The 14,827-nt window shown below is 44.0% G+C and overlaps 1 protein-coding gene across 1 annotated transcript in view; it reads right to left on the bottom strand.

Moving 5' to 3' along the window:
* Positions 1-13,941, bottom strand: part of LOC140418114 (ribose-phosphate pyrophosphokinase 1-like) — a 39,026-nt gene extending 25,085 nt beyond the window's left edge. Inside the window, exons 1-3 of the mRNA XM_072501528.1 lie at positions 13,827-13,941; positions 13,583-13,717; positions 7-40 (exon numbers count right to left, since the gene is read on the bottom strand). Coding sequence (XP_072357629.1) covers positions 7-40; positions 13,583-13,717; positions 13,827-13,879 — 222 coding nt within the window. The 5' untranslated portion in view covers positions 13,880-13,941. The remainder of the gene's footprint in view (positions 1-6; positions 41-13,582; positions 13,718-13,826) is intronic.
* Between the last annotated feature and the right edge of the window lie 886 nt (positions 13,942-14,827).

The following is a 14,827-nucleotide window of genomic DNA, read 5'->3' as shown; positions in this document are numbered from 1 at the left end:
GTAAACATCTTCACCTCGAACGCTTTCGCCAATCTCCACACTTGGGGGCAGGGAAAGGAAAGAAACATTGTGAATTTTTCCTTTGTTATGCAGTGCATCACAGACTGCAAGCAGTATATATGAAATACTGTGCAGCACTAATGTTGGCACACCGACAGGAGGTTGGGGACCAAGACAACCAGGTCAAGTGTTGAATGACAATCTCCAAAACCATCCCTGATTGCAAGTCCAAGAAATGCCAACATGAGTACATCTGTCACACAATTGGCTGAGCAATTAATCAATATATTTAGCTGGATCATAATCATATTTTGCTTTCATGATATTCCGCAATTACAACCTAGCTTTGAACTTCCACCCATCTCTATTCTCTCTCTCTCTCCCCCCCCCCCCCCGCAACCACTTTGGGCAGATGCACACTCTTCCTACTCCTGGATCTCATTTTCTACTGCTTGCTACCCATCCAGAAATACATGCTAACTAGCATTGTGAATTGTTCCCTCTCTCCAGGTACCTCATCTTTTAAAAATGTCCATAAACCCCTCTTAAATGTTTCCCCCCAAACTAGCATTCCCATCCAAACTGTTATCAAAAAAGAAATATTGGGGGGGGGGGGTTGCACGTAGTGATCAAAACAATGCTTAAAATCTAAATCAGGGAGCAAAGTGCTGGAGATGGCAATGCTGGAGGTAAGGTAAGGAAAGAGGGCAAAGAGATAGCAGGGCTGGACAAATGTGCCAGAAGGATTGCATGCACAAAATTGGATTTGGGGAAGAGTTATGGATGACCTGCTGTTTATGGGTGAAGAAGGAAATGAACTTTGGCCAGGGCAGCCTTGGAAAGTTGAAATCTAGAAAATAAGAGGTATCAAAAACAAACTCAGTCTGAGTTGCAGATCAACTGAGGATGAAGGTGGGGGTAAACAATATTATGGAAGTGGAAGCCAGTCTAGAATTTCCTGGAATGAGACATAAGCCTTGCATACTAAAATGAAGGGTTTATGAACTAATATTTCTTTTTACTGACTCCTCGGAGTGTTCCTCCACAACCTGATCTGTGCTCTTCTCCAGGAGCTACCCCAGGACCTGGAGGAAATAGGTGAGCTGCCTCAGGAAAACCAAAAAGCTCCCCAGGATATGCAGAAGAGGCCTAATTTCAAATGAGCCCTGGGCCCTTGGTTACCAGTTTTTAAGACCTAGAATACAGACTGACTTGCACATTAACAACTCCCAAACTGATCTTATCCATGTGACCCACCTCTTTCTCCATCAACCTATTCCATACATTGCTGACCAAAGCTAGCCAGCCAAGTTATCTTCAAATTTTGTCCCTCGCTGCTATAAATTGGCCATCAACAGCTCCAAAACCAGCACATGACCCCACAGTTTTTGTAATCCATCTCCAAATCCCTTTCTCTCAGTAAGTCCTCGAAAGTGCTGTCACCACCCAAATTCATTCCAACCTTTCCCAGAATCCCTCAAATCAGGATTCCAACACATAAAACAGTTTTAATAAAAATCAAATTACATCCCACATCCTGTGACAGTGCCAAAAGTAAAAAATGATACCTCTCTGTCCTTGACCTGTCTGCAGCCATTGAAACAGCTAACCATACCAAACTATTCCAATATTTCACCATCCAGCTGTGTGGACTCTCTTATCTGGTTCCGTTTTTGTCTATCTATAATTGGACCTGGACAGTCACTTACAATGATTTCCCTTTTTGATTCTGCACCATTAACTCTGGGGTCCACCAAGGACCCATCTTTGGTCCTTATGCCTCATCAATATGTTGCCCCTCAGATGACATCATCCAAAGGCACAGCATTAGTTTTTGCATATGCTGATGACACCCACCTCTTCCTGAACACTTTGCCTCCACTCCAATGTTGCTAACGTATTATCAGATTACCCAGGACTTCCAGTCCTGTTAAGAGCAGAAATTTCCTCCTATATTAGAAAGACTGAAGTAGCTGTTTTCAAGTCTCCACTCCAAACTCTGGTCCAAACACTAACTCCCTCTTCCTGGCAACAGTCTGAGATTAAACTAAATAGTTAGCAATCTTGGGTGTCATATTTAATCCTACGGTTGTTAAATCATATACGTGCGCCACCACCAATATCACTTATTTCCATCCAAGTAACATTTCCTGACTTAATTTCATCTCGACTCCTCTTCCGATGAGACTACTTATTCCAACACACTCCTGGCTGGTCTCCCACATGCTACCTTCCATCAGCTAGAGACCACCCAAAACTCTCCTTGGTGCAAGCTGCATCCCAACTTGCACCAAGTCCTGTTCACCGATCATCCCTGTATTTGATGTCCTACACTGGCAGCCCATCAAGCAGCACCTGGATTATAAAATTCTTATCCTAGTTTCCAAATTTCTCCATGGCCTCACCCCTCCCAATTTCTGAAATCTCCTCTAGTCCAACAATCCACCAGGATATCTGCACTCATCTAATTCTGGCCTCTTCAGCTTCCCTGTATTTAGCCACTCCATATTTGTGGCCTTGACTTCAGTTGCTGAGGCCCCAAGAACTGGAAATCCCCCCCACCACTCACTTTCCTTCTTTAATCCACTCCTTAAAATTTACTTATTTGGCCCTTTGACCCAATATTTTCTTATGTGGCTCATGTAATTTTCCCCAATACAAGGTTCCAATGAAGCACCTTGAACATTATATGTAAAATACAGAATACAAACACGCCGTTGTAATCCCGTCCATTTATATGTAGATCCTGATCGTTTATAACTAATCCTGCTTAATAGTTTGCAAGTGAGCTTTAGTTTAGCTAATTAATCTTGTGCACAAAATGCACATGATTACTGCTTTGTGGTGCCATTTAACTCATTTCAGTATGGAACATACTGCACAATGATCACTTTTGTCCTTGCCAGTGTCAAGAGCTCTACAGATCAAGAGTGAGCAACTAACCTTCTCAAAATTGCAAATTTTGTTGAAACCCTGGTGCCAGCATTGCAAATGCTACAGGTATGATGACAGCCATAGGCAATACTCTTATGCTTAATGCTACAATAGTTATTTCAGAAGCATGCTGCGATGACTTTGGACTCTCAAGCAGCAAGAAAGAAAAGTTGTAATTTCTTTAAAATGTCTATGGATCCTGTGGTTCTCAAGGGACTCAAAAGACGTTTTGGAGGAAATAAGGTCCATGTGACCTAGCAGTACTACCAACAGGAAGGAAGTCAGAAGCCATGTGGCCAGAAGATTGGAGGCTGAAAGCTGACACAATGTAAACACAGAATTTAAGAAGGGAAATAAATCTGTCACTGGAATAGATCGGTTTTTCAGCTTGGCTGAGACCGAAGGTCTTGGAAGTAGGGAGAGCTGGATAAAACATTCTAAAATGTTGAAGGCTATGAGAGCTGGGTATTTTATCAGAAGGGGCCAATCCATGGACCCGAGTGTTGTTGGTTGCAGTTTGCAAAGGAAATCTGGAGAGCTGCACCATCAGGCTGTCATGACCTACAAGAGTGTGGAAGTGTGCTTTGCCGATGTTCGTACCCATAAAGTAAAAGCTATTGTCAGATAGGACAGATCCTACATGCAAAGAACATATTATGGAACTGGGCAGCGACAATGCCAGAAAAAAAAAAATTGTTTTGTATCAACTATTTATAGTGAAATTAACCTTGTATTTTAAGTATCGTTTGTGCATTAATTCAAGTAATTTATATTGGTTCGGTCATGCTGTCAGGCCTGCTGAGAGATTGTCCAGTATTTTCTGTTTTTATGTCAAAGATAAAGATCTAATAATACAAATCAATTAAAACAAAGTCATGGTCAGTATACCTGCATAGGGGCTGGCTTAGCACAGTGGGCTAAATAGCTGGCTGGTAATGCAGAACCAGGCCAGCAGCGCGGGTTCAATTCCTGTACCGGCCTCCCCGAACAGGCGCCGGAATGTGGCGACTAGAGCCTTTCCACAGTAACTTCATTGAAGCCTACTTGTGACAATAAGCAATTATTATTTACTTGTGGGATTTCAAGATGACCTGACAATTGTATCCGCTTACTAATTTTGACATTAAAGCCACTGGGAATGGCAATTAGAATCTTTCTTTCTGCTGAAGTTTTGGTTGTTGGAATGGGCACAAGATGCTAAATTTCAATTAAGGCATGCCAACATCTCAGAATAAACTCATTACAGCAATGAGAAAACATTGAAAAAGGAGTTGGCGTTCAATGATTTCATTTGCAACTATTCAACTAAAATAATCACAGCTTGGCCAGTCAGAGACAGACAATGGGAAGAGGACCTGCTGTATAGAATTTGGAAAATCTTCTACAAGTGGAATTAACTCTAGTTTATTTTTTATATCATTTCAGTTCTGAAGGCTATTATTTTAATTTCACATTTGGTATTCTAATTATTTCCATACCAGATCTTATGGTATACAAATTAATTTTAGGGAAATTCCTAGCATTCATCAATTCCAAAGAGTTTAGGATGATTTATCTGCAAGCACCTAAAGACACCATAAGCAAAGCTTGGACATAAGATTCATTTCACCTTACTAAATCTAATTTTTGTAGCTCGAAAGAACTACATCAGAGTTAATAAAATTCTAGCAAATCAAAGTTCATGCCAAGATGCAGTTAGATAAGCAAACAGTCTGTACAAAGCAAATTTGACTGTGTATATATACACTGAACTAATTGGGTAAATTCAGAAGTTGGCCCCAAACTGTCTTCAGACCATAACATTAGATTTTCTGAAAGGGTAGTCTTATACTGCAGTAGTCTACTTGATGTGCTAGACATTTTCTCCACAATAAGTGCTTTATAGATCAAATTGTGTGTCTAAACATAAAAGAATTTGCATTACAACGGATACTCTCAACACAACAGTTCACAGCCAAAACAATTGTGAATTGTAGTTACTGCTGTTTGTAGGACCGTCAAAACAATTAGATAATTAACAAGTACCCAATTTTCCAATTAAGGGGCAATTTAGCATGGCCAATCCACTGCCCTGCACATCAGAGTTGTGGACGTGAGATCCACGCAGACATGGAGAACGTGCAAATTCCACACGGTCACCCGGGATCAAACCAGGGTCCTCTGCGTCGTGAGGCACCAGTGTAGCCAGCGTGCCACCACAGCACTGCTGACCAAGCAGCACATGACTTATGCAATGAAATATCAGCCTCGATTACACGCTCAAAAGTCTAATGAGACCAGAAACTTAGGGTCCCATAAAAGTGTATTGGAGAAAACACTACTGTACTACCTACTCTTCCTGGTGTGCACACAATGTTCTCCTTACAACTGCTACCACAGACCATATATTCATGGTTTTTGCAAATTAGAGGTTTAAACCCCCCCCCCCAATGTTATGCATCATCAGTCCAGAAGGCTACAAAATGCCTAATCAAAAGAAGAGTGGTTATCCCCAAGTTTCATTTGAACAGTATGAGACCAATATCAGAAAGCAATATTGATGCATGGAGATGGCCAAATAAGTTCAATCCACGATCCGTAGACTCGGCAATATGTGGGACAGAGGCGCTTGGAGGATTGAGTAGGTGGATTGTTTGGAAGTTGTGTCCCTCTGACGGCTGTACTTTTAAAAAATTTTTATTTTTTATATACACACAATGCCAAAGTCCTTCAATGTTTTGTCCATTTTATTAGTCAGAAGCTGGGTCTCCCACGGATCAGTGGTATTTTTACCTCTGCAGGCTGATTGGAGGACATACCCAAGAGTTTCCACTTTCCTGGGAGCCTCTTGCTTTGGTCGAGTTTAGAGTAGACCCTTCGGTCACCAGAAACCAGTTTCTCTAATTATCAAAGATTTTGAACTCCATCAAATCTCCCCATATCGTCATGTAACTGTAGTATTTTGTTCCTGGTACCACCCTAATAAATCTACCCTGCACTCTAAAAGCCCTCGACAACTTTCCTAAAGTGTGGTGCCCAGAATTGGACGCAGTAATCCAGTTGTGACCTAATCAGTGTTTTAGAATGGTTTGCCATTTCAAATTTTGTTCTTTGGTTAGATGTAGCAGATAGAGGAAGGAGTTTGATAAAAGAGCTGGTTGACAAGTTTAAGGCACTATATAAACACAAGTTAGTGAGCATTGGCAGGAATGCTGTATGAATATTAACAAAAACATCATTTAAAAATAGTGATAGTAGTAATGTTAATAGGGTCAGGATATGCAAGGCTATAATACCGTACTGGTATTAGTGAATTTCCTATGGCATTTCTCCAAGAGGAAGAAACAGGAGTGAAGACCTTTCATTTTTTACCATGCTTTCAAAAACGTATCCCCCTTTCCCCATAACATATACACCCATTATCACTGCCCACGTATTATCACTTCCCAAATGACTTCATTCCTAGTGTATCCCCACTTCTTGCACTATGCAAATTGCTTGGTTTACACTCTTCCTCCTTATTCTTTTATGCAGGTCATCCTTAAATGTGCCACGCACTCGGCTTTAGAAATTAAAAGTTTGCCACCGCCCGAAGTGTTCATTACTGATTTGGGGGGGGGGGGGGGGCTGTGCTCTATTATGATGCGATCCAAGGTCAAACTAAGAGGAGTAAACATGATAGACATTGTGCCCTGAATGTGGTTATTTCTTAAGTGTGTGATGTGGAAACAGATCGCAGCTCCAGGTGGGCAAACAATCTGAAATCAAATTATGGACTCTGAGCCTGGGAGTCAAACAAACAAGTAGGCGGAGTTTATTTTAAGGCTTTTAAAAAAAAAAAAAAACACCACTCAGTGGGGACTGCTGCGCAATTTAGCAAAAGCTACAAACCAAAAAATGTTTGGCAGGTTAGACACCTATGGAGGGGAAGGCAAAACTAACGATCGAGGTTGACAATAGACTAGGACTAATAGATTTCATGCCTAAAATGGATGCATGATCCAAGGGGATTAGTTTGCTTAATAGCCAGTAGATTTTAAGTACTCAAAACGAACCAGCACGGTTACACTTTGCACATGACATGGAAGTTCTTCCATATTTGATCCGATTTACATGTACTGAGATAGGGAAAAGTATTGTTCTGCGTAGCAGTCCAGGCAGATCACTCCATACATGAATAGAACATTATAAACGTAAAATACACAATTGTACAGGAGCATAGAAAGATCAGTTCAGTCCATAAGAGGGCCATTCAGAGTCTGGTAGAAGCTGTTTTTTAATCTATTGGTGCGTATTCTCAAACTTTGTATCTTCTTTGATTTAATTTATTGTCACATGTACCGAAGTAGTGGAAAGTCTTTTTCTGCGGCCGATGATCCTACACAGTACGTACATAGTAAACACAAGAATAATCAACATAGACCTTAGACAACAGACAAAACGGTGCATCGACAAAAGTGATTGCCTGATGGAAGAGAATAAACCAGGTGCAGGGCGAGGGGGAAGAGAGAATAAACCAAGTGCTGGGGGGGGGGGGGGCGCCTTTGATTATGCTGCCTGCTTTCCCACGGCAGTGGGAGGTGTAGACAGTCAATGGATGGAAGGCAGGCTTGCGTGATGGACTGGGCAGTGTTCGCAATTCTCTGGAGTTTCATACGGTCTTGGTGATGAGCAGTTGCCGTACCAAGCTGCGATGCAGCGAGAGAGGATGCTTTCTATTGGTAAGAGTCATTGTGGACATTTCTTTAACTTCTGGAGGATGTAAAGGCGCTGTTGTGCTTTCTTGGTCGTAGCGTTGACACAGGACAGATTGTTGGTGATGTTTACACCTAGGTACTTGAAGCGGTCAACCATCGCCACCATTAATACAGACGGGCATGCGCTTGCCGAAGGCTAGCTCCCTTGTTTTGTTGAGGGAGAGATTGTTGCACCATGCAAGTTCTCTATCTCCCTCCTGTATTCTTCGACTCATCGTTGTTTGAGATCCAACCCACTACGGTCGTATCAGCAAACCTGTAGATGGAGTTGGTGCGGAATTGTCCCACGCAGTCATGCATGTATAGGGAATATAGTAGGGGCCAAGTACACAGCTTTGCAGGGCCCCGATATTGAAGACTTATCATGGGCGGAGGTGCCATCCTTACTGATTGTGGTGTATAGGTCAGGAAGTTGAAGATCCAGTTGCAGAGCGGGATGCAGAGTCCGAGGTTTTGGAGTTTGGGTTATGAGATTGGCTAGGATAATGGTGTTGAAGGCACAGCTGTAGTCAATGAACAGGACTCTATGTAGGTGTTTGTGTTGTCGAGATGCTCCAGGGATGAATGTAGGGCCAGTGACAGTAGGTAAATTGCAGTGGATGAAGTTAATCTGGAAGGTTGGAGGTGACATGTCTCATGACTAACCCCTCGAAGCACTTCATAATAGATGTCAGGGGCAGTAGTCATTGAGGCACGTTGCCTGGTTCTACAATGATTCTACAATCATTTTCAAACTTTCCTGATGGGAGGGCTTCCCACAGACCTCTATCCAAATACTTAAGCAATAGATTCCATGATATTAATACAGAAAGTTTCAACAGATCAGATTTAAGCTCAACAGTCCTGTCTCATACAGCCCTGAATGGTGCTGCCCAATTAAAACTCACTAGATCAGGAAGCTTCACAAATACTACCCCCATCCTCAATGATGAGAGAGCCTAGCCCATTGGTATATAGGAAAGACTGAAGCATGCGTAACAATTCAGCCAGAAGTGCCCAAATGGATGAACCATCTGGGACTCCTCAAAGTCCCCACGATCAGATGCCGGTTGCAAAGGCTAAATGCCTTAAAATATTCCAGCTACAGTACTGAAGACTTGTGCTCTGGAGCTTGCTGAATCCTGGGTCAAGCTGTTTCCACACAGCTACAACATTGCTGGGTGGATGCCAATGTGGAAAATTGCCGAAGAATGTCCTGTCCACAAATGCAAGTTAAATCTAACCTGGTCAATAACCGCACCATCAGTCTACTCTTGGATTACCGGAAGTGATAGAAGGGATCATCACAGTGCTATCAAACAGTTTAGCAATAACCTGTTTACTGATGCTCAGGTTGGGTTCCGTCAGAGTCACTCGGCTCCTCACCTCATTACAACCCAGGTCCAATATGGAAAAGAGCTGTACTGCAGAGGCGAATGTGACTGCCTGACACCATGGCTGCATTTGATAATGAGTGTGGCATCAAGAAGCCCCAGTAAAACTAAAATGGGAATCGGTGGTTGGGGGAAGAGAAGATTTCTGCTGGGTGTAGTCATACCTGCCACAAAAAAAATGGTTGCGGTTGTTGCAGCAGTGATCTCATCCAGGTCATTACTGCAGGAGTTCCTCAGGAGGGCTTCCAAGGCCTAACCATCTTCAGCTGCTTCAGCATAAGGTCAGAAGTGGTGGTGTTAGCTCATGATTTGTGACTCCTCAGACACTGAAACAGACTATGTCCAAATGAAGCAAGACCTGGACAAAATCCAGGCTTGGGCTGTTAAGTGGCAAGTAACAATTGTGCCTCTCCAATAATGTGGAGATGCTGGATTGGGGTCAGCACACTAAGAAGTCTCACAGGGTTTAACATCAGGTTAAAGTCCAACAGGTTTATTTGAAATCATAAGCTTTCGGAGCGCTCCACCTTCATCAGGTAAAGTGGAGGCAGGTTCAAAAACAGCATACATAGGAGACACAATTGCAGGATTACCAATTGTGAAGAATGTTTGGAATGCAAGTCTTCACAGGTACAAACAGTGCCAGTGGAGTGGAGGATAATCACAGGTAAACGAGGTGTGAATTGTCTCAAACCAGGACAGTGAAGATGATTCTGCAAATCCTGGTAGTATGGTGGGGGTTACATGTAATGTGACATGAACAAGAGATCCCGGTTGAGGCCATCCTCGCACGAGAGGAACTTGGCTACCAGTTTCTGCTCAGCAATTCTGCGCTGTGCATCTTGAAAGCCATCTTGGACAATGTTTACCCGAAGATTGGAGGCTGAATGTCCTTGACTGCTGGTGTTCCCCGAGCAGGGAGTCTGCCTGGCGATTGTTGGGCAGTGTCCGTTCATCCATTATCGTAGCGACTGAATCGTCTTGCTGATGTACCACAGATTCTACGTCAACGGATGAAAGGGCACCGTGCAACAATCGCCAGACAGCAGTGTTCCCTTCCAGTCGGGGAACACTTCAGCAGTGCCTTAAGCGTAGTCTATCCGGTATCACTTCATCAAATTTTAGCAAAGTGAACTACTTCATTTTTCACCATGACCGATGCATGTTCTTCCTTGGTAAACACCGGTGCAAAGTATTCATTCCATACCTCAGCCATATTCCCTGCCTTCATGCATAAATACCTTTATTGGTCCTTAATCTGTCCCACTCCTGTATGCCATTGTTAACTACAGAAGATTTTGGGGAATCCTGAAGAGGGCAATTCTTCATCTGGTTTCTCATGAATGGAAGCACAAAGTGCTTTTCTCCACTACAATTCCCTTTTTGGATCAGTACCAGTTCACCCTCATACTCTTATCATCATTTGCTTCTTAATTTCCCCTCTGAACCTTGTACAATGAGCCCATTCCTTAACTATATTATCTACCCGTCATCTGCCACATGTACCCTTTTTCTGCTTCATCTTAGTCTATCTCTGGTGGCACGGTGTCCATAAGACTTAGGAGCAGAATTAGGCCACTCGGCCCATCAAGTCTGCTCTGCCATTCAATCATGGCTGATATCTTCTCAGCCCCATTCTCCTGTCTTCTCACCATAACCATTGAGCCCCTTATTAATCAAGAACCTATCTATCTCTCTCTGTCTTAAAGACACTCAATGATTTGGCCTCCACAGCCTTCTGCGGCAAAGAGTTCCACAGATTCACCACCCTCTGGCTGAATAAATTCCTCATCTCTGTTTTAAAGGATCGTCCCTTTAGTCTGAGATGGTGTCCTCGGGTTCTAGTTTTTCCAACAAGTGGAAACATCCTCTCCACGTCCACTCTATCCAGGCCTCGCAGTATCCTGCAAGTTTCAATAAGATCCCCCATCATCCGTCTAAACTCCAACGAGTACAGACCCAGAGTCCTCAAGTACGACAAGTTCTTCATTCCAGGGATCATTCTTGTGAACCTCCTCTGGACCCTTTCCAAGGCCAGCACATCCTTAGATACAGGGCCCAAAACTGCTCACAATACTCCAAATGGGGTCTGACCACAGCCTCAGAAGTACATCCCTGGTCTTGTATTCTAGCCCTCTTGACATGAATGCTAACATTGCATTTGCCTTCTTAACTGCCGACTGAACCTGCACATTCACAGTCAGAGAATCGAGAGCAAGGACTCCCAAGTCCCTTTGAGCTTCGGATTTCCTAAGCATTTCCCCATTTAGAAAATAGTCTATGCCTAAATTCCTCCTTCCATGCATAACCTCACATTTTTCCACATTGTATTTCATTTGCCACTTCATTGCCCACTCTCCTAGCTTGCCCAAATCCTTCTGCAGCCCCCTTACTTCCCCAATACAACCTGTCCCTCTACAGATCTACAGGGGAAGGTCTGAGAGAAGAGCCGATCACTACTCCTGCAGGGTGTCACCTGATTCGGGTGAGGAAGTCACCAGGCATACGGTCTGGGTAGTGTGCAGAAAGCAGGAGAAGCGGTTTCCAGCGTTTGGACCTGTTCCAACATGGAATGTGGATGCAGCATTCTGCCCAGAATGGGAACGGCTTCCGGCTGGCTAAGATTGAGTTCAATGTGTGAGATGAGACAATGGAGCCTCACAACCCAATTCAGACTACTCTCACCCCACACTACTTTTGGGCAGCACGGTAGCACAAGTGATTAGCACTGTGGCTTCACAGCGCCAGGGCCCCAGGTTCGATTCCCCGCTGGGTCACTGTCTGTGTGGAGTTTGCACGTTCTCCCCGTGTGTGCGTGGGTTTTCTCCGGGTGCTCCGGTTTCCTCCCACAGTCCAAAGACGTGCAGGTTAGGTGGATTGGCCATGCTAAATTACCCGTAGTGTCCATAAGGGTTGGGAGGGGTTATTGGGTTGCGGGGAAAAGGTGGAAGTGAGGGATTAATGTGGGTCGGTGCAGACTCGATGGGCCGAATGGCCTCCTTCTGCACTGTATGTTCTATGTAATCTATGTAGATCTTTGTATCATCTGCAAACTTAACAGTGCCTTCAGTTCCTCCTTCCAGATCATTAATAACGTCGCAGTGGTTAGCACTGCTGCCTACAGCACTGAGGGCCCGGGTTCGATCCCAGCCCACTGTCAGTGTACAGTTTGCACATTCTCCGTATCTGAACATAGAAGGAGGCCATTCGGTCCATTGAGTCTGCACCGACCCACTTAAACCCTCACTTCCACCCTATCCCCGTAACCCAAGCACAATTTATCATGGCCAATCCACCTAATCTGCACGTCTTTGGACTGTTTCACCCCCACAACCCAAAGATGCAGAGCTTAGGTGGATTAACAACAGATTTCCCCTTTTGGGAAAATAACATTTTAGTCCATCTTTTTCATCATCCAGGGGGCACTGGATTTGGTTGCCACACCTCTCCCCTTTATATCTTGAATGCACAAGAGTTCTTTCTTTAAAGGCTGCCCATTGTTTAGGTATGGATTTGTCCACTAATCTCTAATTTCACTACATCTAAATCAAATCCATTCTCACCCCATTGAAGTTAGTTCTCCAATTCATTACTCTTTTTCCAAACCTAAATCTTATAATAGTGCTGTGTCCCCCAATTCATTGAATTTACAGCGCAGGAGGGCATTCGGGCTACCAAGACTACATCCTATCCCCATAACCCAATATAACCGTGGCCAATCCACCCAACCTGCACATCTTTGGAAACCGGAGGAAACACACACAGAAGTGCAAACTCCAGTTACCCGAGGCCAGAATTGAACCCAGGTCCTTGGAGCTGTGTGGTAATAGTACTAACCACTGTGCAGTGACATGTTGGTGATTTTGTCCTGCAGTTCTGGAACTTCAGACTTGGAGGCGAGAGCTCAGGCCAACAATTCCACTCCAATACATTTTAAGTGTACCACGCAAATTTAGTTCAAAACATGCAACTTCGGCAAAATGCTGCAACAAACTTTCTGGACGTAACCATTGCTGTAACTCACAAGTCAGCGTTGCTAAGCCTGTAGCGTTACTATTCAAAATAGTAAAATTGGATTGAGACTAAAAATCTACCGAAAGCGAGATAGGGGAGACCCGGAGAAGTATTTTCCACCGAAAGTGTCACTGGGAAGTAAAAAGGTGCGATGACATAAGGGAACAATTCTATAAGTAAAGTGCAAGTTATTAAAAGCAGGCCCCTTCATGTTTCTAACCGTTTCTCTCACAACTCCCAAGACAAGCGGCAACATGGTCCATTGCCGCCAGAGCATGGCCGGCTGGGCACTGTAGTTTTTCCACGGCGGGCGGCCCCCTCAGCAGGCGACGAGGTGGCGGGAGGAACTACAGATCCCGGCGCCCCCTGCGTACACACGCACGCACCTGCACCGCCAAGGCCGCAGCAAACGAACGACTTCAACCAGCAAACCCAACTCTCTGCCCGTACTCAAAGCAGCACCGAGAGTATGCCTTGCCTCTCCATTCTCCCCCTGCGGCCCGCTCCTCCGCGCCAAGCACTCACCAGGTCTCCTGATTACTAAATTTCTTCGTGACCACCTTGCCGAGCTCGAGCCCCAGGCGATCGGCGATCTTCTGTGATAAATCCTGGTGCGAGCTGCCGCTGAAAATCTTGATATTGGGCATGCTTCCGATTTTCCTTATAAAAAGATATAAATTATAATAAATTAAAACAGCTCAATTTTGAGGGGAAAGAGGATAAGAGATTGTAACGACGTGTGGGTGGCTCTCTGGCTTCTAAAGCTGACCTGACGCCACCATCTTTGGAGAGCGGGTGGGCAAGCGCGCGTGATCCCTTCATCACGACGGGTCGACCCCCCCCCTCCGCGTCAGCGGGTTGCTGATTGGTCCTGGACCCTGTCAATCTCACGAGACCTTGTTCCTGACTGGTCAGTGGAACAGGCGGTACCTGGCAGCGGCCCCGGTCGCCCTGTCAGTCAATTGAGGTTTTTATTTTCAGCCAGTTCAAAGCAGCACTTTGTTAATTGGGCCATAACCAAACTGGTGATTATTTTCTTCAGGTCGGGGAAAGGGATGAATCGTTGAGAATTGGTTCGAAGATTAAAAACGCCTCGGGCTGTGTTTGACATGAAATTGTACATTATGATAATTATCACCTATAATGACAGTGGTGAAGTGTGCTGGCAGAAATTGGCGTGGATTGCATTTTATGTAATGTCAAATTTGAATTGTTATGTAATGTGCCTTTGCAAATTTTTATGAATAAAATATTTTTTGGAAAATAAATGAACGGTTGTTGGCTCCAGGGTAATACTCCTGGTAATGGCCATTTGAAAGTATAAATAAATCAGTAAGGGAACACTGCTCTGCCCCCGTGTAGGCAACCAAAAACAAAGCAAAACTACCTCCCTTTCAGAACGAGGGAACAAGCAGTTTAATGTTTTTTTTAAAAAGTTACACACATAAATAACATCAGCCAGTATTTTGCACTCAGTAGCAAAGGAAGGAGGCTTGCTACTCACCTCAAAGTTGACCAGAGTTTTAGTGGGTGGGGTTTGAATAGGGCTAGCAGCCTGTCCAACCAATCAGGTTAAAGAATTCTCATAGAGCAACAGCAGGAAGTGAAAAGGCAGGATATTTAAATAATTGTGTAGAAAGCAAAATTAGTTTAATTTTCAATCTAAATCAATTATTTAGTGCTGATCCCATCATTGGAAGCAGTTTGGAGGAGCAGGGATTTCTGATAGTCATTTGAGGATGCTAGTAGATGTGGTGAGTTTTATTGAGT

The sequence above is a fragment of the Scyliorhinus torazame genome, chromosome 5 (assembly GCF_047496885.1).
Source record: "Scyliorhinus torazame isolate Kashiwa2021f chromosome 5, sScyTor2.1, whole genome shotgun sequence".
Taxonomy (NCBI): Eukaryota; Metazoa; Chordata; class Chondrichthyes; order Carcharhiniformes; family Scyliorhinidae; genus Scyliorhinus; species Scyliorhinus torazame.
The sequence above is the reverse complement of the archived record's forward strand: the minus strand, read 5'-3'. Positions and strand labels throughout refer to the sequence as shown.